Source organism: Panthera leo, chromosome B4, assembly GCF_018350215.1.
Source record: "Panthera leo isolate Ple1 chromosome B4, P.leo_Ple1_pat1.1, whole genome shotgun sequence".
NCBI lineage: Eukaryota > Metazoa > Chordata > Mammalia > Carnivora > Felidae > Panthera > Panthera leo.
The window spans coordinates 131,200,254-131,228,242 of NC_056685.1; the positions used below are offsets into that span (position 1 = coordinate 131,200,254).

Consider the following 27,989-nt stretch of genomic DNA (forward strand, 5'->3'; position numbering starts at 1 on the left):
CCTGAGCCGTCCTGTGGGTTTGGGCGTCCAGCCTCACATCTCCCGAGGCCTTCCGGGAGGGGTTGCCCCCCCCCACCCCGGTTCCCCCTTGAAGCCTAGCCTGAGGGGGGCGCACAGCCGAAGACCCCCCCCCCCAGGCTTGCCTACAGATCAGCCGCTGCTGGCCAGACTCACCCACGGCTCACTCCCTCAGGCCTGGAGCTTAGAGTGTTCCCCACCCCCACCCCGCTAAGAGGCTTTTGCCTGGAAAGGGAGAAGGGACGGGGCAGTGACCGCAGCACAGGGCCAGGCTGGACCCCACGATGGGGGTCCCTGTCTCAGGCCCTCCCAGCAGAGCTAGAGAGATAATGAGGTCCCTCCACTGGGCAGAGGACACACAGAGCCCTGCTCTGGTGGTGATGGGAGAGGAGGATCCTACTGGTGCTGGGGGCGCAGCCCTGCCCTGGAGAGACCCCGCCAGCCCTACTCACCTCAGCGCCTCGCCTGCCCCCCACCCCCAGACCACATTCCAGGAGGGGCCTCCGAGGCTTTCCCCTGGATCAGGCTAATCCAGGTCAGAGAGCCTGGGACCGAGGGGGTGGGGGGGCGGAGGGGCCAGAACAAAGGGCGCTGTGTCCCAGGCTGTGGCAGGGTGACTGCTGGTGGTCCTGGACCTTGGCCACTGCCACCCCTCCGCCTCTGGAGAGGCCACCACAGCAGCAAAGGGACTGGGCCCGAACTGGGTGGATAGACCCTGAGGGCTTCAGGGCAGACCTAAAGATTTGCTTAAAATGAGGGATGTGACAGGTGCCCGGGGCGGGGGCTCAGTCTGCTGAGCGGCCGATTCTTGTCGGTTCAGGTCGCAATCTCACGTTTCGTGGGTTCAAGCCCCGCATCGGGCTCTGCGCTGGGATTCTCTGTCTCCCTCTCTCTTTGCCCCTCCCTCACTCGCTCTCTCACAAAATAAATAAACTTAAAAAAAAAAAAAAAAAAAGAGGGATGTAAAGGGCTGTGAGTGAGCGGGTCCTCTCGGGGAACTCCTAGTGACCTTCAGGACCTCCTAGACACCGTCCTCCAGTGGGAGGCTTCCACGCCCCACCCCCCACCTGTCCCCCCAGTTCGACACCGCCACTCCTGCTGCTGTCTCCTTGCTTTATTTCTCCCCGTTTACAAAAGTTAAACCGGAGGACGTATGGGGGGTGGGGAAGGGGGTGTGCGGGGCTCCTCCCTCCTGGGGCAGAGAAGGGGAAAGGGGGTGGGGTGCACGAGACAGGCCCCCAGGGAGAGTCCTGGGGCCCTTGGAGGGGAAGAGACTGTCCTGTCCCCCATTCTGCCTGCTTTACTTTGAAGGTCCCGGACCCCAGGTCAGTCCCCTGGGAGGGGCAGCCACCCCCAGTTCCAGGGCCCCGGCTTCTTGGGTCCACCGCTACTGCTTCTGCTGCTGCCCCCAGCTCCCGACAGCCCCTGGGCAGGTGTGGGGACGAGCTCAGACCCCGGATGGAGGAGGGCGCCTCAGCGGATGAGGGGCGCTGAGCGGTCGTTGGTGACTGTGGGCCGCAGCTTTACGGTGGCAAAGGGGTTTGTGCCCCTGCGAGGGGAGAGGTCGGGGTGAGAGGGGCCCAGGTTCCCCCCCACGCAGCTGGCTCTGGCTCCAAGGAAGGTCGCCAGGTGCCTGAGCCAGTGTCCACCCCGACCTCCTGCCCCCACTGGTCACCTCTCACCCCTGCCTCATCTCCCCCCTCCCCAGAACCCCTGCCGAGCCCCCACCCCCACGCCGCCCCCAACTCCTGTCCTAGGACTCACCGAGGGAAGAGCTCTGGAGGGTGCTGTTCCGAGGACATAAGTTTCTGCAGTGAGGGTGGAGGAAAGGCCAGGTTTAGGGGGGGAAAGGGGCAAGTGAGCCCCCACCCCTGCAACTCCCCATTCCAGGAAGGCAGACGACTAGACCAGAGGCCCCTGCAGGCCAGGCTTCGGGGAAATCAGGCCCGGGCATTCCGAAGCTCAGAATTCTGTGGATTTCAGACTTGAGAAGCCTCTGGGCCAGGGCACCAGCTGCTCTCCCTGCACCCCCACCCCCCACCCCCGGTCCTGCCCAGCCAGCCCCAGCCCAGGCTCCGTCCACCCAGGACCCTGCTCTTGCCTCTCCCGGGAGGTGGGAAGGACCGGCCTTTTCCAGTGCTCCCAGCAGGACCACGGGGGCTCCAGTCCCTGAGAGGAATGTTTTCCCCCCACCCTCTGCCCCAGGCTCAGAAGTCCATCCCACACCTCCCTGCAGATTAGGCAAACTGAGGCTGGGGAGGGAGGGCCCCCCTCCAGCCAGCCAGTGGCAAAGCAGGGAGGGTCACCCGGTCTCCAGTCTCCCAGCCTGCTGGATGAGCCCAGGGCTGGGGACTGGCTGGGGGGGAGGGGGCTCACCTTGACGTCACTCGCCACCCCCATGCTGCCCACGCTGCTTCGGCGGTTACTAGGCAAGGGCGGAGGTGCAGGGCTGGGGGCGCGGCTCGGTATCCGGCTTGGGGTTCGGGAGCCGGATTGGCCGTCCCAGTACTCCGAGGGTGCTGTAGAGTTGCGCGGCCGGCCCAGGAGGTCATCAAGGCTGTGGCTGCCCCGGAGGGGGTAGGATCTGAGTCCAGAGCAAGGAGGGACAGGAAGGGGGTCAGGCGTCAGGCCCCTGCTGCTTCCCCCACCCCCGATCTTGCTGGGCCCCTCAGCATCCTACAGCTTCTTCCCTTGCAGGGGGCGGGGGGGAAGGCCACAGGGCTTGGAGGCAGTCCTGCGAGGAGGCAGAGGGACGCAGTGACTCTGGCATGCGGAGAGGTAAGGGTCCCCTTCCTCCGGGGACCGAAGGAGGCTGGGTGCACTCAGGACTGCCACTCACAGATGTCCCCCTGGGGGGTGGGGCCGCTCCCCCTGAAGTCCCCACCCCCCGCCCCACCTCCGACCACCCAGGTACCTGGAAGGTAGCTCATTCATAGGGTTCATCAGGTTCATGGAGGTCACTGGGGTCAAGGGGTTCGTGGGGTTCACAGGCACCTCCTCCAAAGGCTTCACGTAGGCCTCAGGGAACCAGCCGCTCCTGAGGGGTGGAGGCAGAGGGTCCCATAGGCAGAAGGCCCAACAACCGTGCCCAACAGAACGCTTCCGAGGGCAGTTACTGGGCAGCGCTGTGTGCCAGGCCTTGCTCGAAAGGCTGTGCCCAGAGTAACTCATTGAATCCCCCCCAGGAGACCTTTCTCCACCTTCAAGCCCAACTGTCCAGCTTCATGTCCCGCCAGGGGCTAGGTCACCTTGGGGGAGCTGGAAGTCCAAGGAGGAGAGCGACGTGTCCGAGGACACGTGGTGACCGGCTTCATTGGCTACTCGCCGAGTACCCACCACGTGAGGGCCCACAGAGAGCCCGACACACTTCCTGCTCCCCGGAGGCCCCCGGCCCGGCCGACAGGCCCACAGACGGATGATTACCAGGGGACAGGGGACAGGGTGGGGGGCTTGGGGATCACGGGCAACTGTACCAGCCAGGGGAAAGGGCACTCGAGCCTAAGGTGCCTAATACCAGCCAGTGCCCTTTCCTCCGCAGCCCTGCCCCTTCCCTCCACCCTAGAACCCTGGTTCCGGGGACCCCGGGCACCCTGCCCTTAGAGTCCGTGCCTGGCTGGAGGCTCATCACCGCCCCTCCAGAACAGCCAGGGTTCGGGGAGAGGCACTTCGCGCGACGTTCCTTAGCTTTTTCAGACCCCGCGGAGCCCAGCGGATTCTGGCAAGCACTCTGGAAAGCGTTCCCCACAAAAAGCCACCTTAGACCTCCAGACCCAACCAACAGCGCGCTCTCGCCTGAAGGTAACTAGGAGCTATTTCGCCTCAAACTGACAGACCAGAAGCATTTTCCACGCGTTTTGCTTCTGTCTTCACCGGATAAAACTTGCCACCTTCTTCCCTGACCTGTGAGGCACAGAGGGAACGGCAAAATGTCCCGGGAACGTGGGTGGAGAGCACCGGCCCCCGGTGGTTTGACACTCAGGTCCCCGGGGGGGGGGGGGGGGGGGGGGGGGAGGGGCAGTCTGCTACACGCCTGTTGTGGGGACTTGCGCGGGTCCACGAAGCAGGTGTTTCCAACCCTGGTGGCTGTAGCCATCTCCCTACGTCGCCAGCACAGCCTTCCGTTCGTGATCCAGCAGTCCCCGGGCCTCCACCCCTCCATCCATCCGTCATCCCACCCTGCCTCCCGCATCCAGGATCCACGTGGGCAACCACGCACGGACCGCCAGTCCCTAATCCGTCTCCACCTGCCTGCCCTTCTACCAGCCCGTTCACATGCTTCCCCACTCACCCCTCAGTCTACGTATGCACCCCACATCCGTGCATCCTCTCGCAAGCACCTTGACGTGCACCTGCTGACTCCTCCCTCTAAGCCTCCATTCATTCACGCAGGCCCCTATTCTTGCCCTCCTTCCTCCCTTCTCTCCCTCGCATGAGTGCGAGTGGGCACCACACCGTCTCCGGCCCGTAAGGCCCCGTGGGGGGGGGTCACTGCCTGGTTCCAGCAAGCCCCCACCTCCCCTTTTCCTTTGGTAGAAAGAGTAATCCTTGCACACTCTCTTTTCTGGCCGCCAACACCTGCTCTCCTCCAGGCTCGCGGGGACCACAGAGCACTTCCCCACCTCCCCGCTTCCATTCACGGGCGCGTCGAAACCGACCCCCAATTTGCCTTCTTTAAGGATCTGCACGGCCCGCGACCGCCCCGCTGGGCCTGTCGGCCAGCTCGGTCCCCGCTTGGCCTCTGGGCCTGGCCCCGGGGAGGCCACAGCCTGCTGCGCTCTGGGTAAAGAGGGGCCGCCCTGTTGACCCCACAGTAAGTGCTCAAGCAGTGGGGTTGCTGCAGCCTTCTGCAGCGCAAGAGAGAACCTTCCCGTTCGTTCCTCTCGAGGGCCACCGCCCTGTACTTCCTACCCCCCTTGGACTGGATGAGGACACTGAGCGCCGCGCGGGAGAAGGGGAGAGCCGTCTACCGCCCTGGGGCTGGAGGTTGGGGGGCGAGGAAGCCTGCGGGCCGGTGGGCGGGGGGGGGGGGGCTCCTTCCACCCCCCTCCCCTGCGCCCCGGGGGCGCCCACTCACGTGGACGAGCCCTCCAGCTTGCCGTAGAGCCAGCCGTTCTGGGCCTCTGGCACTAACACCTCCACGACGTCTCCGGCCGAGAAGCGCAGCAGCGTGTGGTTGGCGCCCTCCGAGTGGGAGACGAGGGCGCGGACTCTCCGGGCGCCCCCGCCGCCGCCCCCGCCGCCCGGGCGCTCGCCGAAGGAGTTGGAGCGCGAGCGCTGGGTGCTACCGGCGTAGAGCGAGGCTGCCGGGGGCGGGGAGAGCGCGGCGGCGCGTGGGTGGCGGGTTCTCCCCCGCGATCTGGGCCCCTTCCCGGCCCCCGCGTCCCCGGCCCTCCCTCTGCGCTGCGGGGCGCCGGGGCCACTCACAGGCGGACGGCGTCCGGGGCAGCGACCGGCGGTCTGGCTCCAGCTGGGACGCGGACCTCGCCTCGGCGGCGGGCTCGGGGCCGGGGCCGTAGGAGCCGGAGCCGTGCCGGCTGCGCGGGGAGCTGAACTCCGCGAGCGGCCGCTGGGGCTGCGAGGGGAGACGGGCAGGGGAGGGTGGGGCGGGGAGGGGAGGGGTGGGCCGCGGCGCCCTAGTCCAGCCCCCACCCCCAGTCCCAGACGTCGGCGGCGTAGGGGTTCTGGGGCCTGCGGCCCAGCCACCACGGGGGCGCCGAGGCCGCGCCGGGGAGGAAAGGCCGGCCCAGGGGCGCTGCGTAGACGGGGAGCCTGGGGGGCAGGAGGCTCCATGGGGGGGGCCTCGGGCCCCAGGGCGCCGTGGCGGGTGCGGGGATCGGCGGGGGCGCGAACAGCGGCGGGGGCGCCCGGGGCCTCACCATGTCCAGGCGGGTGGGCGTCAGGCGGCCCGAGGGGTAGGGCGGCCCCAGCACCGGGCCCAGCAGGCCGGGGGAGTGGGCGCGCGACGGGCTGCGGCTGGCCTCCGACTGCTCCTTCCACAGCAGCACGCGGTTCTGGAGCGTGCTCCGGGCCTGGCCGCGTGGGGGGGGGGGGGGGGGACACCGGGGTCAGCCAGATTGGAGCTGGGGACTCAAAAGTGACACCCTAGGCCTGGGAACTCGGGCCCTGCAAGCTGTGGATGACGGGATCGTCAAGCCGGAAGGAGCCAGAGATGGCGGCGGGGTCACCTCGTAGGGTTCGCTAAATAGAGTGAAGCCAACCCAGGAAACTACAACTAAGGAAACGTGGCAAATTTCCAATCGCACGTGTGCTCCTAGATCCAGCCATACCTGAACCCCTTGAACTAAAGGGATAAACTAACCAAAGGGATAAATACCTCTCCTGGGTAAGTTAGTTTGAGTGGTTTCCTAAAAGAGGCCCTTCAAATACAGTTTTTCCAGTCTATTCCTTTCAGTCTACGTAAGCACCCCTAGTGCCCCTGGTACATAGGCATCTGTTTGAATACTTTCAAGGACAGGAAACTCAGCAGTTGACCCCGCAATTCATAACAACCTGGGGTGAGAGGGCTTTAAATGTCAGACCTGCTGTGTGCATTTATCATTTTTTTAGGGGCGCTTGGGTGGCTCAGTTGGTTGAGCGACCGACTTCAGCTCAGGTCATGATCTCACGGTTGGTGAGTTCGAGCCCCACGTCGGGCTCTGTGCTGACAGCTCGGAGCCTGGAGCCTGCGTAGGATTCGGTGTCTCCCTCTCTCTCTGCCCCTCCCCCACTCATGCTCTGTCTCTCTCTCTGTCTCAGAAATAAGTAAACATAAAAAAACGTCATTTTGTTAATTTTCTGTATTTTGCGTGTTGACATCCCCGGGGCTTTGTTAATCCTGCCCAGATTATCCCTCCCGGGGCCCGATAATTCCTAGAGATAGTAAGCAACTTGCCAGTAAGCAAGTATGCAAAACAGCTGGTTCAAAACCCACATCCCTAACCACCTCCCTTATCTAACACACACCAAGCCAGTATTTCCCCTGACCTCAATCACCCCAGAGCCAGGTGCCAGACAGTTAGAACCACCCCCTAGAGCCCAGAGCCCAGTGAAATTATTCACACCATCCCGTCTTTCAATGGCCTTGACCTCTCTGTGCTGTCACTCAGTCACTTCTATCAATTAAATCCCAGGTATGATCAAAACACCGTGCTCTCTTCCGTTACAGAGGTCTCCCCCTGGGAATGCAAGCTGGTGCAGCCGCTCTGGAAAACAGTATGGAGGTTCCTCAAAAAACTAAAAATAGAACTACCCTGCGACCCAGCAATCGCGCTACTAGGCATTGATCCACGGGATACAGGGGGGCTGTTTCGAAGGGACACGTGCACCCCCATGTTTATAGCAGCACTATCGACAATAGCCAAAGTATGGAAAGACCCCGAATGCCCATCGATGGATGAATGGATAAAGAAGATGTGGTATACACACACACACACACACACACACACACACAATGGAGTATCACTCAGCAATCAAAAAGAATGAAATCTTGCCATTTGCAACTACGTGGATGGAATTGGAGGGTATTATGCGAAGTGAAATTAGTCAGAGAAAGACAAAAATCCTATGACTTCACTCCTATGAGGGCTTTAAGAGACAAAACAGATGAACATAAGGGAAGGGAAACAAAAATAATATAAAAACACGGAGGGGGACAAAACAGAAGAGACTCTTAAATATGGAGAACAAACTGAGGGTTCCCGGAGGGGTCGTGGGAGGGGGGAGGGGCTCCCTGGGGAAGGAGCACTAAGGAATCGACTCCTGAAATCATTGTTGCCGTAGATGCTAACTAACTTGGATGTTAATTTAAAAACTAAATACATAAGTAAACAAACATTAAAAAATAAATAAATAAAGGCCTCTCCCTTTTCCAGTCAAACGTCTCCTCCCCCGAGGCCAAGCTCAAGACCGTCACCTTAGGAATAAGCAAAGCTTCCCTTTGTTGAGCATTTACTCTGCGCCAGGCCCAGTGTTAAAGCTTCACCCGTTATCATCTTACTTGATTCTTGCAATAGCCCTGGGAATTAGATGTCACTATTACCACCATCTTATCGAAGAAGATACTGAGGGTCAGAGCGGTTAATGACTGGCCCCAGGTCTCACAGCCAGTGAGCCTCGGCGTGGCCTGCACTAGTCCGTCTTGAGGCAGCTTCCTGGGACGGCACCTTTGGACGCTTCCTCCCTTCAGTCTGGGCCAGCTGCCTCATAGGGATCTCGGGCAGCAAAACAGCAGCGACTCTGTCACAAGAGCAAGTGGCCAGCGGGTCACTAGGGTGGACAGCCCCTCCGTTGTCTTGTCACGGTGCTAGGGCATTCTGGGAGGAAAGGTCCCGGCACCAAATCCCAGCCTGGACAGCACAGAATTTTACTGGCTTTCGTCCCAAATCCCAGCCTGGACAGCACAGAATTTTACTGGCTTTCGTCAGCCCTGCCTCCGGGCGGTGTAGCCAGGGCTTGGGAAGAAACACCGCACAGGCTTTCAAAACCATAAAGAGACCGTGGGGGGATTTCCAAAACAGGGATGGGGTGGGAGAGCCAGTCTAAGTATGATACGGACCCACCCCATGCTAGAAAAGACGGATACATTTGATTAAGTCAAGATAATTCTTTTAAGCACGGCAAAACCTACAATAAGCAAAGTCAAGCGATAAATGACAAACTGGGAAGATATGTGCCTCTCATCACCGAGGAAGCTCTAATCTCAGTAACATATATAAAGAGCTCCGAGAAACTAATAAGAAAAATGGAGGAAACGATGCTGATATCACAGTGAAGGGCGTCTGATGGCTCTGAAACATGAAAAGGTATCAGTCTCACTTGTAAGACGATAAAATAAAACCACGTCTGGAGAGACCGTCTTTACCTCGCTGGCTGGCAAAGAGGGAAAAGTTTGCCGTCACGCTGTCATTGAGGAAAAGAGGATCTCCTATTTTGCTGGCAGAAGGGTAAACTGGCACAACGAATGCCTACATCCCTGGGCTCGCCAATTCCATTCCTAGGAATGTATCCTGGACATACGCTCGCACAACTGCGACGAGCCCGGAGAAGCTGAGGGCGAGGTGGGCCGAGAGGCATGCTATCGACCAGACGCAGACTCAGCCAGGGTTGGTCACGGGAGGTGCGTGAGAATGACCGCTTGCTGAGCTCAGGCCCTCATCATTCTTTCTTTTAAAAAAAAAAAAATTTTTTTTTATGTGTATTCATTTTTGAAAGACAGAGAGAGACAGAGCAGAAGCAGGGGTGGGGCGGAGAGAGAGGGAGGGGACACAGAATCCGAGGCAGGCTCCAGGCTCCGAGCTGTCAGCACAGAGCCCGACGCGGGGCTCGAACCCGCGACCGGTGAGATCGTGACCTGAGCCGAAGCCGATGCTCAACCGACTGAGCCACCCGGGCGCCCCTCATCATTCTTTCAATCTTGTTCCAAATCTTGTGCGTTCTGTTTATAGACAGAGTGACAGGTAAACACGTATGTTTGACTATCTTCGGGAGTTAGATCTTGTGTGTCCTAAAAACCAGCTGGGTAGAGCAACACGATACCTACCCCACATCCTTAGCAAATCCATCCCCTAGAGCCACGAGGAGTGAAAACGTGTCCACGCAAAAACTTTCACTTATATCCCTGCTGGCATTATTTCTAATAGCCGCAAAGTAGAAACGACCCAGATATCCATCCACGGATGAATGGATAAATAAAATGCGGTCTATCCAGACCATGGAATGTTATTTGGCAATAAAAAGGATTGATGTACTGATTCCTGCCACAACCTTGATGAATCTCAAGAGCGCGAAGCTTCGTGAGAGGAACCCGTCACGAGGGACCACGTATCGCATGATTCATGAATTACGTGCTGTGTGGGTTAGATCTCAAGAAGACCATTTAAAAGAAGGTAAAACAGCTCTGGAATGGAGCCCCAGTCCGTGGGAGAGAGGAGGGGCAGGGGGAGAAGGCTGAGCCCTGAGCTTGGGGCTGGCTGTGGGGACAGCGTCTCCCACCTCTGCTCAGCACCGGGGGGGTCCCTGGGTTCCGAGACTGGGGAAGGGGCTTGGCTGAGGCGGGGAGGCGGGAGTCTGCTGCTGGCTGTGGGGGGCAGCCGACTGCAAGCAGACAGATCTCCTGAAGGGTAGCTTTTGTTTTCATCTTTGGGGTTGTGGGGGGAGAGAGCAGGGGCCGGGAGATCCTAATTCTGCTGGGCTCCTTCGCATGAAACTTACATCATTACATCAACCTTGTGAAGAGGGGATCATTTCCTTCTTTTGCCAGAGAAGAAATGAGACTCAGAGAAGTGAAATCACTTGCTAGGTCTGTAGCCGGGGCGCAGAGGCTGGGAAACTGAACGAGAATATGAAGAAAGAGAAATAGAAACGAAATAAGAATGCACAGAAATCGGAAGCATTGGACAGAGGGATGAGGCTGGGGCGGGGGGAGGGGGTGTGGGGGGAGGAGCCCTGTTGGGGGCATCAGGAATAGAGAAGCTGCCTGGGTGGGTGGGTCAGGGACCCAGATGGAAATAGAGACAGAGCCTCTATTTCATAGACACAGCGGGGCTTTAAAAATATTTATTAAATACGTGAATGGGGGGCACCCGGGTGGCTCAGTCGGTTAAGCGTCCGGCTTCAGCTCAGGTCATGATCTCGCAGTTTGTGAGTTCGAGCCCTGCATCAGGCTCCGCACTGGCGGCTCAGAGCCTTCTTGGGATTCTCTCTCTCTCCCTCCCTCTCTCTCTCTCCTTCTCTCTGCTCCTTCCCCACTTAAAAAAAAAATAAATACATAAATGAAAGAACAAATGATATTGGAAAATGCAGGGACAAGGTCATCAATTTATGAAGGCACGGTGGAAAGATCATGTCCCAGTGTCCTTGGCACCTCCTTCTGTACATCCCACCCGCCACGCCCCGCCCCCCAGAGGGGTCAATAGCTAGACCAGGCCAGGCGGGTAGGAACTGTGAGGCTTTAGCCCCTGTTGGACCTAGAGAAGACAGCAGGACAGAACTTTGACCAGTGCTGGGCTGGCAGGGGCCTGAAGTGCTCCCGGACAAAACACAAGAGGCTCTTAAATATGGAGAACAAACAGAGGGTTACTGGAGGGGTTGTGGGGGGGGGGTGGGCTAAATGAGTAAGGGGCATTAAGGAATCTACTCCTGAAATCATTGTTGCTGACCAATTTGGATGTAAGTTAAAAAAAAATAAAATTAAATACAAAATAAAAATAAAATAAAATAAAAATGTCAAGAAAGAAAGAAAGAAAGAAAGAAAGAAAGAAAGAAAGAAAGAAATGCTCCTTTCTCCAGGGAAACACAGTCTGCACGAGTGTGTTGAGTTTTGAGGGTAGAGCATAGCTCCTACTCTCAACCAGGTACCCTTGTGCAGTGCACGACCTGCGCAACCTTCCCCGGCAGCCCTGTCTGCGGGGGTTCTCCACATGGGTAGGCTACATTAATCTCTATTCCTGAGGCTGAGTGAGAGCTGATTTGCAACAGGAAGACCTGAGTTAGAGATGGGGTCCCACTGGAGTCGAGATGGCTCCGCTGCCCCCTCCCCCCACATTTGTCAGTACCTCTGCCTGAGCCCTTGCAGCTCACCTCAGAATGGGAAGAGGACCATGAGGAGGCAAAGGAAAGAAACAAGGTACCTAAGAGGACCCAGTGGTCAGGGAGGAGAACCCAGCAGACCACCCAGGCAGCTGAAAGAAGGGGTGACAAGCTTAACAAGATCTTGACCGGAGCCTTTGCTGCATAGCAAACACCTTCCTACCCAGACAAAGGTCAGGACTGTAAGCTTTAAAATTCAACGGATGAACTGGGGCGCCTGGGGGGCTCAGTCAGTGAAGCGTCCGACTCTTGATTTCGGCTCAGGTCACGATCTCACGGTTGTGAGATCAAGCCCCGCGTCAGGCTCAGCTCGGAGCGTGGCGCCTGCTTGGAATTCTCTTCCTCTCCTTCTCTCTCTGCCCCTCCCCCGCTCATTCATCCTCTCTCTCTCTCCCTCAATAAACGAATAAACCTAAAAAAATAACACAGTGAACAGATGAACTCTAAGAGAGAGTAGTCCTGTTGAGAACACAATCCGTTTCCTGACAAGTCAAGGGGAGAGAGATCTCAAAATACAGACCAAGAAGAGACGAACACATGGGGGGGGCGGGGGAGGGGTCGTAGATGTGGAGTTCCAGAAGGAGGAAAAGGAATGACGGCAGAGAGCTAATAATTTAGGAACCAGAAGAGGAAATAGCTCCCCTGACCTGAATATAGGCCTGAGCCCGCAGAGGGAGGGGCCCGGACAGGCGCTCGTCTATGGGTAACCAGACAAGTTTCTGAGTCCCAAGGACACCAAGAAAATCTCCAAGCATCCAGAGAAAGAGCCAGGACACAGACCAGCACCCGACTTAGCATCCGCAACACGGAGCGCTAGAAGCCAGAGGAACATCATCTTGGGCCACAGGAGAAAAGGGCCACAGCTCTGGAGTCCCGCAACCAGCTAACGTGCCACCCGGCAGTCAGGGTAAAAGTGGGACATTTGCAGCTATGCAAGGATTCAGACGATGTGTCTGCGGAACATGTTCAGTTAATTGGGACAGAAACCTCAAGACAGTGGGAACGGAAAGGAATGAAAACAGTGGCGAGCGGTGTATCTGGTCACGTGGGTCATGATGCAAAGAAATGACGAGTGAGAGCCTGGAACTAAAAGTCCCGAAGTTTTTTGGCAAAACCAAGAGCCGGAGTTGGGGAGGATGAAGGGAGGAGTAAGGCCACATCTTAGAGTGCCGGGGAGGGCAGGAAAATTCTTCCCAAGGCCTTATCTTAAGGGCTGGGGAGGGTGCTCGATGGACAGAGTAGTGTTGGGGGGGGGTGTCCGTATATTTTGGAAAAGATAATAGATGAATATCGATTACCATGAGGGTCACAAGGTGAGGTCATCGTGAGTAGCGATGAAAAGGACAGTAGGATTTGCAAACTAATAAAGGGGAAAAGGAGGGGCGCCTGGGTGGCTCAGTCGGTTAAGCGGCCGACTTCGGCTCAGGTCATGATCTCACGGTCCGTGAGTTCAAGCCCCGCGTCGGGCTCTGTGCTGACAGCTCAGGGCCTGGAGCCTGTTTCGGGTTCTGTGTCTCCCTCTCTCTGACCCTCCCCCGTTCATGCTCTGTCTCTCTCTGTCTCAGACATAAATAAACATTAATTTTTAAAAAAAAAAAAGAAGAAATAAACATTAAAATAAATAAGTAAATATTTTTTAAAAAAGAAATCCGGTGAAAAACGAAAGACTCTCTGATCGGTCTAGCAGACAGAACAGAGCAAGAGCACAGAGGATTTAAATAATACGATAAAATGATAGGCCATAACTCAATACGCCCATGAATTAATGAATTTGCAAATAGTATCTGCACGCAGGAATGAGAAAGTAAACGGTTCCTACGTGAACGAAGAAAGGCGTGAATTAGTGAATGAGTGTGAGAATAAGCAAAGTCATGAACGAAGGAATCAATGAATGAATAGCTGATGACACAAATCAACATAGAAACAAACAAAGAAATAGATGGGGAGAGTAAACGAATAAAATAAATATCTACAGAGGGGACGGAAGGAAGGAAGGCAAAGGCAGGGGACTCTCTGGGGGTAGCCAGCTCACAGAGAGCACAGACCCGAGGAAGGCCCCCCATTAAGCCCCCGCTCACCCGGCCAAAAAAATGCAGGAAGCTGTTGGAAAGCAGCAGGTGCTTCTCGGCCAGGAAACGATAACGCCGCTTCTCTTCCAGCTCAGCTGCCCGCTGGCTCTCGGACATGAAGGCCTGCATCTGTGCGTGCAGCCGGTTCACGCTCTCCTGGGGGAGAAGCGGGTTCTAGCAGGAGGCAGCGGGTGGGTGTCTGCCACATCCCACCTCCCCCCAGTGCCGGCTGTCCGAAGCCCCCCTGTCCTGCCTGAACCACCTCCTCCTGGAGGCCCTCCCTGGAGCGCCTAGCCCGTCCTGGCTCCCAGGCCCGCCTCTCATGGGCATCCTCGTGCTCTGTGTCCGCCCGGCCCGGGGAACTCCTCACGGCCATGCCTCTTTCCCTAGCTCCAGGCACCTGGCCAAGCATGGAGTGGGGCCCGGGGAGGTTGGTTTAAGAAAGTGTGAATGAGTTGATTCATAAGCCCCTACTTGGGAGGGAAGATTCTGAAGAGGAGAGGTAAGAGCTTATTGAAGGAGCCAGAAGACTGGGGGCGCCTGTGTGGCTCAGTGGGTTAAGCGTCCAGCTCTTGATTTCCCCTCAGGTCATGATCCCGGGGTCGTGGGATCGAGCCCCACGCTGGACTCTGTGCTGACTTTGCGGAGCCTGCTTGAGATTCTCGCTCTCCCTTTCTCTCTGCCCCTCCCCTGCTTGCTCTGTGTCTCTCTCGAAACATAAATAAATAAACATTACAAGAAAAAATAAAGGAGATAGAAGACGAGACAGGAAAGGAGATAGAGGTCTTGGAGACAGAGGCCGGTCAGGGACAGGGCCAGGACCCCCGAGCTGGGGAGGAGGGCCGGTCCTAGCCGGGGGCAGGAGGGAGCGGAGGATGGCAGGGACCTGCGCTACCGTGATCAAGGGGCAGCATGGTTGAGGGCCTTCGGTTTTCTCAGTGAAGTGGAAGGCGGGAGGCCTGGGGAGGGCCAGGAAGTGACAGCCCAGGGAGCAGCGCTGAGGGTGGCCCCAGAGGGCCCGTGGTGCCCAGCCCCCAGGGGCTGGCTGAGCGCTCTGGCTTTGCTCACGGCAGAGGGCATGGCAAGTGGCCCTCCTAGAGTTGGGCTGATGCTGGGCGGGGGACCTGGGTGGCAGGGGGGAAGGGGGATTGTCAGGGCGTTTCCCCCCCCCCCCACCGGAGCCCGGCTTGGCCCCCCAGCCCACGCACCTTCATCTCCCGCGCATTCTTGTCCCTCTTGCGCTCCATGCGCCACAGCTCAGACATGTACTTCTCCAGGTTGGCGGCTCGGTGGCGGTATTCAATCTCATAGTGCTGGCGGCTGTCCTTGGGTGGCGTGGCGAGAGGGGGGGCGGGGGCTCAGCTGGGAACACGTACAGCCTGGGGCCAGTCGATACCCAGCGCAGGCCTCAGTGTGCTCATCCATCAAATGGGGAGGGGCAGTCTTGCCTGTGATGGGCTGGGGTGGGGGGGGGCCAAGGTGGGCGGCCAGACTTACTTTGATGAACTGCATGTCCAGCTTCGTGTTCTTTTCCATGTGTTGCAGCAGATCTCCGTGGAACGTCTGCACCTGTGTGGAGTACAGGGTGGGGGTGGGCAGGGTGGCCCCGATCCTTCCAGACCCCAGCATCCCTCGCGCCGCCCAGTCTAATACAGCCCACCGCGTTCCTCACACCCCAGGCACCTGCCCAATCGTCAGAGACACGGTCATAATAAAAGCACCCGGAGGGAGGGAGGATTAAATGGTTAAAAATGCGAAACAGTGCGGTGACTGGGTCGCAACACACGGTCCGATACGCGTAGCAACGTCTTCTGGTTCTTAGACTCAGTCTGTGCTTTGGTCATGCGGTACCCTCTGCCTGGAATGTGCTTTCCAACTTGAAATACCAGCTTCCCTGCCCCCTCTGCCAGGAGGCCTCCCCGACTTCCCCAGCGGAATCCACCGCTCTCCCGTTTTCTTTCCGGAACGTGTATACGTTTGTTCGTTTACTTTTCATTCTTCGAGCCACAGGCCAGATTTCTTCCTGCGCCCCTGGTCGCAGCCCCTTTGGAGATGCAGCGAGCCGCTGTGGGCACGAACGTCGTCTGACCCATCTCCGTGTCCCCAGCACCGTGGGCGGGGCCCGACCCAGGGAAAGCGCTCACAGCTGTTGAGAGGTCCTAACTGAGGGGTGGCCGGTTCGCGTGACAGGTGGGACGGAGGCGGCTGACCGCCTGCGTGGCCAGGAGGCCGGGGAAAGCTACTGGGCTCAGGCTCAGAAAACCTGCATTCTAGATCAGCCTCCAACTTGCTCTGTAACTTTGGACAAGATGCTGCCCTCTCTGGGCCTGTTTCCCTATCTATAACAGGGAAGTTTCGGCCCGATGCTCTTGAAGGTTGAGCTTTATGAACCTGAAGAGCTTTGACGCTATGGGCCTTGGTGGTCACCCGGCACATTCCCCCACCCTGCACCCACTCCCGTCTCTGCTCAGCCTTGTCTGCACACCCTCTCCCCTCAGCAGCACCTGCTCAAGAACCCTCAGTGGATGCCGCCTGCTGCCACAGGGGTCCCCACGCTGTGCTGTGGGCGCTCTGTCCCTTGGGGCAGGGCACTGCCCAGAAAGAGAATGCTGGTAATCTTCTCCTCGTATGCGGGGAAAACCAGCCAAGTATAAAAGTTGCAAGTTTCACGGGCCCCTGGGTGGCTCAGTCGTTTAAATGTCTGACTCATGATTTCGTGGTTCATGAGTTCGAGCCCTGCGTCGGGCTCTGCGCTGACAGCGCGGAGCCTGCTTGGGATTCTCTCTCTCTCTCTCCCTCTCTCTCTGCCCCTCCCCCGCTCTCGCTCTCTCTCTCTCTCTCAAAATAAATAGATAAACCAACTTTTTTTTTAAAGTTGCAAAATTTACATTTTTTTCCCTCCCATAATTGTTTCTGAAACCCTGGTAACGGCTGGTCCGTAGGGGAGCTTGAGTGTGGCCCCCTCGGGACTGGCCACGCCTTGAACCCTGAGTTGTGGCTGCTGGTGAGTGTGTGTGTGAGGGGGGGAGGGGGTCAGTGTTATGAGGGGCACCAAGTCCACGTTTCTGCCCTTATCTGCTGGACCCAGGAAGTAAGGAAGTGAGCCGCCTCAACCCGCACTGCGGGACCTCCCAGTGGAGCCCTCGGGGCGCCTCACTTGCCCCTCCCCGGGCTCTGCTTCCCCCTGACCGGGCAGTCTAAGACTTGTGCTTGAACTCCGAGCGTATGTTCTTGAAAATCTGCACAAATCGCCCAAAATAAACAACGGGGCTTGGGGGAGATGAGGGGTTGGAGCAGACCTTCAAAAAGCCCGGCAACTTTGTAACCAGAGCACTAATAAAATGGATGAATGGTACCCGGAGACGAACTTGAACCACGCCGAAGGCCACAGAAAATATCTGCAATGCGCAAACCCGACAGAATGGACGCGGCAGCTCCGCCTGAATTACCTCAGCGCTGGCAGGCTGAGCCGTGCAGGGGGGTAGGGGACGGGGGGAAGTAGGACTGTCACAAAGGTAGGCAAGGGAGGCTGTGCAGCCTGCCCCCCAGCTGAGGGCCCTGGGTGGCTGGGAGCGGTCTCCCCAAGGAGGCTTGAGTGCAGGAGCTCTTTTCAAATGTTCTTAAAATACAGATCAAAGGGCTCTTGCTGTCAGTGCAGGAGACAAGTTGGGGGCCTTTCCCCGCCTCCTAATTCTGTTTGCCTTTTCCCACTCTCACCTGGGAGATGTCGCTGTGAATAAGCTAACCTTGCATGTGATCAGATGTCACTCCCGTCACGTATGAACGGAGTCACACCGTGGATATGTGTGTTAGAACAGGGCGGCTGGATTGTAATTCTTCCCATTGCCACAGTTTGGCTGTGATCGCCAAAGGGGTAGAGGGCACAGACCCAGGAGGTCCCATTAACATGGGGCCCAAGCACCAATGGGTTAATGGAAAGTCTTTGTCAGGCTCCAGAAGAAACGAATCTATTAAGAGGTTGATAACTGATGTGAACTTTGAGCTCTTGTTATGGGGAAACCATAGGACTGTTAGCAGGTGGCTTCTGAAACAAGGAAGTCATCAACCCCGGGCAGGTCAGATTCCCAGCAGGTCAGAAAAGAGACTGCCCTTCCCAGAGTTTCCTCTCCTGGCATATCCTTCATTACGGTCCTGTGAGCACCTCAGTACAGAAGCTGAGAGCAGACCCACTGTAGAAAACACTCACTGTAAGCTCTATGTGTTGACTTCCTTCAGTAACTTACAAGAGATCTTTTTGTCGCCTACACAGGAAAACCCCCTGAAAGAATTGTCCCTGTGAGCTGATCCCACTCCTGCCCTCTCGTTTGCTCGGGAAGCCCCTCCAGTCAGTCTGTGCCCCACCATGCCAACAAGAACGTCCTTGTTGAAATCACTGACACTCCACAGTGCAAAGCCAGCTGTCAGGACTCATCTGACTCGTCCTGTGGTCATCATCTGACACAGTTGACCATTCCCTCCTCCTGAAACACCTTCCTTCCTTGGCTTCCAGCCCACCGCCCTCTCCTGGTTTTCCTCACACTCCCTAACCTCCACTCCCACTCGCCACCCTCACTGCCTCTTGTCTGTCCCGCTGATTCCCCCTCATCTCCTGATCTCCCAGGGCCTCTTCCCTTCCCTTCCTACACCCACTACCTCCATGAGCTCATCTGTCCACGCGCTCACGACTCCCAGACGAACAACCGAACCTAGACCTCGACCCCAAACTCATACATACAACTGATGTCCACATCTCCATTTGGTTTTCTGATAAGCATCGCAAACTTATATCTAAAGCCGAGTCCCTGATCTCTCCCCTCCACCCAAACTGCTTGCTCCACACTCAATATCTCCCACATCAGCTAATGGCAACTCCACTTTCCAGTTGATCAGAACAACACCTTGAAGTTACTCTGACTTTCCCTTTTCTTCTACAACTGACGTCTACTCCATCAGAAAGTCTTATTAGCTCTACATTCAATCTGATTTCTTCTCAACACTACCAGTGCTGTCACTTTCCCAAGTTATTTCAGTCCCCCCCTAGATTATTGCAACAGCCTCCAAACTGGTCTTCCTGCTTTTGCTTTTGCCCTCCACTGCTGATAATTTTTTTTTAATGTTTTTATTTTATTTTTGGAGACAGAGAGAGACAGAGCATGAGCGGGGGAGGGGCAGAGAGAGGGAGAGGCACAGACTCCGAAGCAGGCACCAGGCTCCGAGCTGTCGGCACAGAGCCCGACGCGGGGCTCGAACCCACGGACCGCGAGATCGTGACCTGAGCCGAAGTCGGTCGCTCAACCGACTGAGCCACCCAGGTGCCCTGGTATTTTATTCTTAGTACAGGAGCCAGAGCGATCCTACTAAAATAATGTCAAACAATGAACAACTCGAGACAAATTGAAAAATTCCAACTGTAGGAATGCCTGGGTGGCTCAGTCAGTTAAATGTCTGACTCTTGCTTTCAGCTCAGGTCATGATCTCAAGGTTCATGAGATAGAGCCTCACATCAGGCTCTGTGCTGACAGTGAGGAGCCTACTTGGGATTCTCCCTCCCCTCTTTCTGCCCCTCCCCCACTGGTGTGTGTGCATGCACATGCTCTTGCCCCCTCAAAATAAATAAGTAAACATTAAAAATTCCAATTATAATGGCTAAAAAAATCAAATATGTAGGAATAAATCTAGCAAAAGATGTGCAAGACTGCTACCCTGAAAATGACAGGGTGTTGCTATGAGAAATGAATAAATGGAGAAGTATACCATGTTCATGGATCAGAAGTCTCAATATTGTTAAGATGACCATTAATTTATGGATTAATGCAATCCCTCTCAAAATTTCAGCAGACTTTCTTGAACTGACAAGCTGATTCTAAATATGTAAATGCAAACATTGTTGAATGTCCAAAATAATTTTAAGAAAGAAGAACAAAATTCTTAGACTACTTGATTTTTAAGACGCACTATAAAGCAATAACAATTAGTACAGTGTGGTATGGTTGTAAGGATAGACAAATATATATCAGCGGAATAGAGTAGAGAGCTCAGAAATACACCCACACATATACAACAAAAAATTTTTTGACTAAGACAGCAAGTGACTTCAATGGGAAAGCAAAGTCCTTTTGAAACGGTGCTGGAACAATCGAATGTCTATACAGGGGGAAAAAGAACCCTGACTCTATGTCACTTCATACACAAAAGCAAATTTAGGGTGGGTCATAGAAATAAACGTAAAGCCCAGAACATACAGCTTCTACAAGAATACTTAGAATATCTTTGCCAAAGGGGTAGGCAACGATTTCTTGAATAAGATATGAGCACAAGCCATTGCTTAAAATTGTCAAGTTAGTAGAGACAGGTGCTCTTTTTGGTGTTTGCTGTTGCCACAGCATTGACTCATGAACTATAAGGTAGTTTACTGAGTTTAAACAGATTCCACCTTTTGTAAAATGAAACCCATAAAATAGCCAAACTGGGCTTCCCAAAAATCTAACTTTCTGTTCATCAAAGACACTATTTAGAAAATGAATAGACAAGCTATAGGTTGGGCAAAAAACTACGCACCATGCATATACCTGACAAAGGACTCATATCTTGACTATATAAAGAACTCCTATAAGTCAACAGTAAGTATTACCTGATAAATGGGCAAAGTACTAAGCAAACACTTCATGAGACAAGATATGCAAATATCTGGTAAGCCTGTAAAAAGTCTTCAGTCACTGGCAAATGCAAAATGAAACCACAATAAAGTACCATTCCATACCGTCTAGAATGGCTAAAATGAAAAAGGCTGACAACATCCAATGCTGGCGAGTGCCTAGAACAGCCGCAGCTTTCAAACATTGCTGGCAGGGGTGCGGCTTAGCACAAGAGGCTGGGAGAGCTCTTTGACGATTTCCTATTAGAGCTAAATACATGTCAACCCTGAAACCCACAGATTTTGCCCCCAGGTATTTTCCCAAGAGGAATGAAAATGTATATCCACAAAAGACTTGTATAAGAGTGTTCGCAGCAGCCCTCTTCACAATAATCGCAAACTGGAAACAACCCCAACAACCATCAATGGAAAAACCAGATAAACACATTGTGGTATCTTCGTTCAGTGGAATACTAAGCAATCAAACAACAAAGCAGCGATGCCCGTGAAGTTCACCGAGGGAACGAGGTGGGACGCAGAGGGATACTCATGTACGATTCCCTTCGTATGAAGTCCAACAACAGGCAAAATGAATCTCTAGAGCTAGAAATCAGAAAGTGGTTGCCAAAGAGGAGGAAGGCTTTTTAAAATTCTTTAAAAAAGCCTATTTCTTTATTTTGAGAGAGAGAGAGGCAGAGAAAGAGGGAGAAAGGGAGAATCCTAAGCAGGCTTCACGTTGAAGCGTGGAGGCTGACGCCTCAGGACTCGATCTCACAAACCCGTGAGATCACGACCTGAGCTGAAATCAAGAGTCAGATGCTTAACCGATGGAGCCACCCAGAAACCTTTTTTTTTTTTTTTTTTTTTTTAAGGAAAAGTGAAGAAATGAGAGTGACTGCCAATGGGAATGGTGTTTTGGGGAAGGGGGTGACAAAAATGTCCTAAAATTAGGTAGTGGGATGGTTTCAAAACTCTGTGAGTACATTAAAATCTTCTAAATCGTGCACTTTAAGGGGGTGAATTTTGGGGTGCCTAGGTGGGTCAGTTGGTTAAGCATCTGATTCTTGGCTTTGAATCAGGTCATTATCTCATGGTTCATCAGTTCAAGCCCAGCATGGGGCTCTGTGTTGACAGTGCAGAGCCTGCTTGGGATTTTCTCTCTCTCTCCCTCTCTCTCTGCCCCTCCCCTGCTCGTTCTCTCTCTCTCAAAATATATAAATAAACTTTAAAAAAAAGTGAATTTCAAGCTGATATTATATAACATAGATTATATCATATATAATATATTTATATTCATATGTACAATAACATATAATATATATTATATTATATATGATAATATATATTATTGTGTATACATATACAACTATGATAGGACTTCTATTACGGACTCCATTCGGGGTCTAGGTATTAAATCATAATATCTGGAAGTGGAGGAGAAAAAAAAGAAATGAAAAAAGTAAAAATAGCCGAGGAAGAAACAGATATTGAAGATAAGCTATGGAGATCTAACATACAGATAATAGGAGTCCCTGAAGAAGAAAGGCAAAGACAGAGAACAAAAATATTCTAAAAACCGGGATTCAAGACAACTGCCTAAAATTTAAAAAAAGATGCCTAAAATTTAAAAAAATATATATTTAAAACTACATATTGAAAAAGCGTATCATATAACTGATCATATTGACCCAGACTGATCAACATCAAGACACATCTAGAAAAATTGCTGAACTTAAGAAACAGAAAAGAAATCTTTCGGGCATCTAGGTTAAAAAAGTAAGTGATTTACGATGGGAAAAAATAGACGATCAGACCTTTCAACACCAACACTCAACATTCCATGCCAGAAGACAACTGGGATATTTGAATGCTTTCCTTCTCTGTATCCTTGAGAATCAGGATTTTTTTTTTTTAATGTTTATTTTTGAAAGAGAGAGAGGCAGACCGACAGATAGACAGAGGATCAGAAGTGGGCTCCGGGCTGACAGCAGAGAGCCCGACGCGGGGCTCGAACTCACAAACCGTGAGATCATGACCTGAGCCACAGTAGGACGCTCAACCGACTGAGCCAGCCAGGCGCCCCGAGAATCAGGATTCTTGATGAAGACCAGGAACAAAGGAGATGCTGGTATAATACCAGAAGAGGCTGAGCAAAGCAAGACACCCAGCAAGCTATCAAAACCAGTAGGGTTGTGCCCAAAAGAGTCAGGAGCCAGACCGAAGAAGCTTCTACTGGCCAAAGAGGGGACATTTTCAACTTTGCCAAAGACAATAATCACAAAGGACTGAAATACATCAAATGTGTTGAAGTCTATGATACTGGGGGCGCCTGGGTGGCTCAGTCAGTTGAGCGTCCGACTTCGGCTCAGGTCATGATCTCAAGGTTCGTGGGTTCGAGCCCCGTGTCAGGCTCTCTGCTGACAACTCAGAGTCTGGAGCCTGCTTCTGATTCTGTGATTCTGTGTCTCCCTCTCCCTCTCTGCCCTTCCCCCACTCATGCTCTCTCTCTCTCTCTGTCATAAACATTAAAAAAAAAATTTTTTTTTTAATTGGAGCCCTCCAACACTTGCTATCCGCCTTCCCTGCTCTTTCCTCCAGAGCACATTTTGCATCTAAGCTGTCACTTGCTAGTCTAGGGTTTTGCCCGTCTCCTCTCTTGGGGAAGGCAAGGGTCTCCCCAGTGCCTGAACAGTGCCTGGCACCCGGCAGCAAATGGCTGTCGAGTGAATGAGCCCAAGGGGGAGGCGGCCTCTGGCGTCCTGGGTCTGGTACGGTTCTGGCCGAAGGCCCTGCCTGGTTGTCACAGCCAAGACACTGGTACCCAGAGAGGGCAGCTCTCCTTACAGAGAGGCCCTGGATGACACTTGTCCCTAGCCAGCCCAGATGTGCCACAAGTGACACGGAGAGCCATCAAACCCGAGAATCGGAAGTCACCGGCTCCTCGCACGACGTGTGCTCCGTAACTCCCGTCCTGAGCCCCAGGAAGGGGCACCGGCTGGGCTCCCAGCCTGCGGGTGGCCGCCAGACGGGCGCCCAGGACCAGGGTTTCCTCCTGTGCAGGATGCATGTTCTCTGCTCGTGACGTCGTTCCCCATTTTGACATAGTGACCAAACTGCTGAGTGTTTTTACGGCGTTCCCCCAAAGAGCACCCTGACTTCCAGCGCTTCCCGGCCCCCACCCCACATTTGAGAGCCACGTGCCGTGGCAATGAGCTGACATTTCCTCCCGAGCTTTCCGAGACCCCTCACCATCAGGTCCTCTCTTGCTCTGCCCCGGCTCCCCATCGTTGGCTCGCTTCTGCCCAGCACACACGCGCCTAGCCCGCCGGCGCCCTCTGGGAATGCCCTCTCGCCTCCTCTCCCTGCGGCCAGGCCGCACCCCCTTTTCAAAGCTCGCTCTTTCTGTCCAGACTGAGCAAAGCCCTGCTTGGTGCCACGCTCCGGCCCAGCCCTCGCAGGGATCCGAGTCCCCGCAGAGATAGAGACGGGGTGGTAGGTTCTGCCTCTAATCGTCACAGCGGAGACGCACGGAGGGCTACAGGTGGGTGCCAGGCCATAGGAAGTCGCTTAGGCCTCACAAGAATCCTGCCAGCCGTTTTTACGGATAAGCCCAAGTGCAGATAAGCCCAAGTGCAGAGAGTCTTGTCCAAGGTCACGAGCCAATGATGGGTGGCGCTGGGCTTTGAACCCAGGTGCCCCGGCTGCAGAGCTCGCTTTCTTAACCACCATGTGCTAAGAACGGATAGAAGCAGCGTTGGGAGTCCAGAGGGGGAAGTGATGAACGCGCCCAGGGGTCAAGGGAGGCTCAGGAAGGTGCTGGCCGGCAAGGGTAGGGGTGGTTCTAGGCTGACAGAACGGCATGAAGATAGCCCAGCGGTGAGGGCACCAGGCCGCGTCTGCAGAGGGCAGCTCTTTGGGGTGCTGGGCTGTGATGGGGGGGCGCCACGGGGAGACTGCTGGCTCAGCAGGGCCTGGAATCCCTCACCGAGAAGACTGGGTTTGGTTCTGTGGGTGGCCGGGGGTGGAAGGGCTTTCCTCATGGGCATGAGAAGGTCAAGTGCCTGGCTACTCTCTTGGGAGCGTGGAGGGAGGGGTCGCGGAGCCAGGGAGGGGGCAGGGCCTGGCCGGATGCACCCGGGCAGTGGTCCTTTCTCTCCCCAGCTCCTCCACTCACTCTGGAATTTGGGGCAAGGGACTGGATCTCCGAGACTCAGTTTCCTCCTTTGTAAAATAGAGATGGAAGTAGTTCCTGCCTCCCAGGGTTGCTGGAGGCTTGCACAATATATGGCAGAAAAACACGCCCAGCACAGCCTGGCGCTGGCGGGTGCCCAGAAGGGCAGTGCTTGTGTGTCACTAAGGGTCCCAGGGAGTCCTCCCTGAGAAAGGATGTGGGAGGTCGGGACCCCGGTCTTCCTTGGAACACAGCCCAGTCTCCTCCAGGCCGAGGAGTCTGATACTCACCACCACCTCCAGGTCGGAGTTCAAGTGCCGCTGGGTATCTGACATCTGCACCAGGATCTCCCCTGGAGGCAGGGGGAGCAGCCGCTTCAGTGGGGCGGCCTGCCCCGCCCACCCCTCCTCCTGCTAGAAGCTGCTACAGGGGGCTGCCCGAGGCTGGATTTGGGGACCAAAGTCCAGGGAGTTCCCAGATGGCTCTGGGAGGATGGCAGTGCCTGTCCCAGCCCCGGAACAGCCCTGCAGGGAGTGGTGGGGAGGGGCTTGGGCTCCAAGGAGTCTGGGCCGTGGCCGCAAGGCCTGTATCTTGGGGAGATTTCCTGGAAGGGCAAGAACATAGCGGGCACGCTCCCCGGGATCTCAGGACGGTGGGCGAGGCAGGCCTCGGGCCTGAGGGGTGGCAGGAGGGAGACAGAGGGGCCTGGACAGCAGGAGGAGGCCTGGGGTGGAGGCAGGGCTAGGAGGAGAGCACCCCCAGGCCCAAGCAAGAGTGGGGGGTGTAGTGGGAGGGGGAGCGCCTCACCCAGAATCTGCGAGGTGGAGCTCTGCAAGGCCTGCTCCCCGATCTTCTGGATGGCGTTGAAGTATACCTCAGCCGCCTCGGACAGAGCTGCGTGGGGATGGGGGATGGGTCCGGATCCAGCCCCCCACCCCCCGCCCCCCGATCTCCATCCTCTGGAGACGTCTCCTGACAGGGCACGTGGAGGGGACACTGTGGGGTCTGCCGTAGGCGTCTGTGACAGGGAGGGGTGTCCCGGGTGGTGCGTGAGGACAGGTGGCGTCGGCCAGGGGAGAAAGCGGGTGTGGAGCGGGGGGCGGGCTTCCCCCCCACCCCCCGCGGAGGCAGGGCCCAGGGCGGATGCACCGAGCACAGGGATCGGTGCTGAGCCGGACATCCGGGGGTTTGTCATGGGCAGGGGCGTAGGCACCTGCGTGTACCCGTGTGGAAGACGAGTTCTGATGCGCAGGGTAGGGGTGGGCTGAGGTTGCTGGGGGTGGGGGTGGGGGGGGGAAGCAGGCTTTGACTCTGAGGTCCGAAACGGCAGGGAGGGCTTGGGTGTAGCAGCGGGCTCCATGGATAGCATCAAGGCGACCTATAGCATCACGGTGTGTGTGGCTGGGGCTGTGTCGGCCACCAGGGCCTGGCTCTGTGTCTCTGGGAGCATCCTGAGGGCACTTAAGAAGTGGGCAGAGGAGGGTGTGGGGGTGTGTGGGTGAGGGTGGTGGACAGGGGTGTGTAGGGCTGAGCCTGAGCTGAGTGTGTGCTGTGGGGTGCAGAGAATATGGGTGGGGACACCAGTGCACGGAGGGACCGGGTGCGTGCGGGCAGTGACGGCCGAGGGGCTGGGTGCCCTGGGCTGGGCACTTACCGTGGAAGGCCCGGAGGTAGTTGTTCCCGAGGTACACCAGGTTCTCCAGGGCAGGGTTAAACTGCTCCATGATACTCTGGAGCCGGAGGGCAAGGGGTGATGGGGGATAGATTGGGAGAGGAAGAAACGTTGATGGGCAGGGAGGCAAGTCACTGGGCCTCAGAAGCAGGGCACCCCCGGACCCAGAGAGAAGCCCGACCCTAGGGGAACCCCTCTAGAAATGCGGAGTCACCCAGGATCCTGACTCTGCTGCAGGGGCCTCGGAGGCCATCCCTTGGGCTCACACGCCTGCCCCGGCAGGAACTTGTTCCCAGGACAATGCGCCTGGAAGGTTCTCCTCCTCTCACTGGGTTGAAGGCTGTGGTCCATTGTGGGCCCCCAGCTGGGTGTGGCTCAACCCTGCCCCGGGTCCAGGCCCCGCTGGGCTGAACACACAGGTGGCCGACAGTCACCTCAGGGGCAAGGGCAGATCTTGCCCTTCCCAAAGAAGAGCCCCTCGGGAGCAAGGCTGTGGCTGGGTCATAGGCCACCTCAGGCCATGGCCGGCAGGAGAGTACCCTCCATGGTGGAAAGGGCGCTGGGCATGGACTTAAGACTTGGGTCTTGGTTCAAATCCCAGCAGCCTCTTTGGGATCTCTGGTGACCTTGAACAAGCTGTTTAACCCTGCCGGCCTCGGTTTTCTCATCTATCATTTGGGGTGATTATTTTCTATCCTACAGGCAGGCTTATCTGCCATGAGGCTTATCTGTGAAAGGGTCTTGTACACAGTAGGTGCTCAATAAAAGTCTATGCAGACTACAGTAACCTCTCTGGAGTGAAGCAGAAAATTTGAGTGAGGGGTTCAGAAAGGACAGACAGACAGAGACGGGAAGATAGAGACAGACAGAGAGGGACTCTCCAGTCGTGGGCCAGGTGGCTCTCCGGCCCCCCTGTCCCACCTCTGGCCACCCTGGGTCCTCTGTCCTGCCTTGTCCGGCATCTAGGAGTGCTGTCTCAGCAGGCCTGTCGCTCCCTGGGTAACTGTGTGGACAAACCCCCGCCCTGCGAGCCTCAGGTTGGGGCTGGGGTGGGGGCCTTCGGTCTGCATGTGCCCAGACCCTGATGGCCGGCGGGCCGCGTCTGGGGAAGAGGTGAGAAGGCTGGCTGCGCCCAGGGATCCCCATGTCATGCCCACAACCCAGCCTGGTTCACAGACCATGCTGCGCCCACGCACACCCTCCACCCTCCAGCCCTGGGAACGGATGTTCGGGCCCCGGGCCCCCGGCCACACACACATACGCTCACCTTGTAGATGGCCATGGTGGACCTGTAGAACTGGTCCATCTCGGGGGCCATGGAGTGGGCTTCGACCCAGGTGCTGAGCAGGAGGCTGGGGGTGCTGGCAGGGTCGGGAGCGCCGAGGGTCAGTCCCCTCCAGTGCCCACTGCTCTAAGGGAGTGAAGAATCCTGCAGAGTAGCACGGAGGTGAGGGCCTGCCGGCGGTGGCCGGGGAGGTGGCAGCTTAATTATTCACCAGCCAGGGATGTCAGAATGTGATCTGGGGCGTAACCAGACCCGGGGGGAAGGCATCCTGTGACGCGGGCAGGTTCGTGTGACCTGCCCTTCAATTATTTACCCCTGTGAGCCGTGGGCTGGTGGGCACGCGTGGATGGGCCGTTCTCTTAGGTCACCTCCTCCTCCAGGCCCAGCTTTCCCCAGGCCCCGCAGGGACCCCTGGCTACGGGGGGACCCCCGCCCTCCCGCCTGCCCACATTGGGCCCTGTCCAAGTTAGAGGGGCCAGAGCTGCGGGGGTGCCCTCCCCCAGAACCCTCCCCGACAGACCCAGCCCCTGAGGCCAAACGTACCAGTGGGCATC

General features: G+C 56.0%; 1 protein-coding gene across 1 annotated transcript; it reads right to left on the bottom strand.

Moving 5' to 3' along the window:
* Nucleotides 1-1,132: 1,132 nt before the first annotated feature.
* Nucleotides 1,133-27,468, bottom strand: BAIAP2L2 (BAR/IMD domain containing adaptor protein 2 like 2). Its single transcript, XM_042944672.1, has 14 exons — nucleotides 27,418-27,468; nucleotides 26,133-26,208; nucleotides 25,286-25,372; nucleotides 24,769-24,830; nucleotides 15,171-15,242; nucleotides 14,882-14,998; nucleotides 13,683-13,829; nucleotides 5,895-6,047; nucleotides 5,443-5,590; nucleotides 5,093-5,318; nucleotides 2,933-3,055; nucleotides 2,395-2,602; nucleotides 1,783-1,826; nucleotides 1,133-1,567 (listed from the first exon to the last, which is right to left on the bottom strand). The coding sequence occupies exons 1-14, from the start codon at nucleotides 27,466-27,468 to the stop codon at nucleotides 1,492-1,494; spliced, it is 1,590 nt and encodes a 529-aa protein (XP_042800606.1). The 3' UTR covers nucleotides 1,133-1,491.
* Between the last annotated feature and the right edge of the window lie 521 nt (nucleotides 27,469-27,989).

Coding starts and splice junctions, on each gene's coding strand:
- BAIAP2L2 (XM_042944672.1), bottom strand. CDS start 27,468: ATGGCCCCCGAGATGGACCAGTTCTACAGGTCCACCATGGCCATCTAC. Junction 25,373..26,132: donor CTACCTCCGGGCCTTCCACG/GTAAGTGCCCAG, acceptor ATCCCCACGCAG/CTCTGTCCGAGGCGGCTGAG. Junction 14,999..15,170: donor TGGACATGCAGTTCATCAAA/GTAAGTCTGGCC, acceptor ACGCCACCCAAG/GACAGCCGCCAGCACTATGA.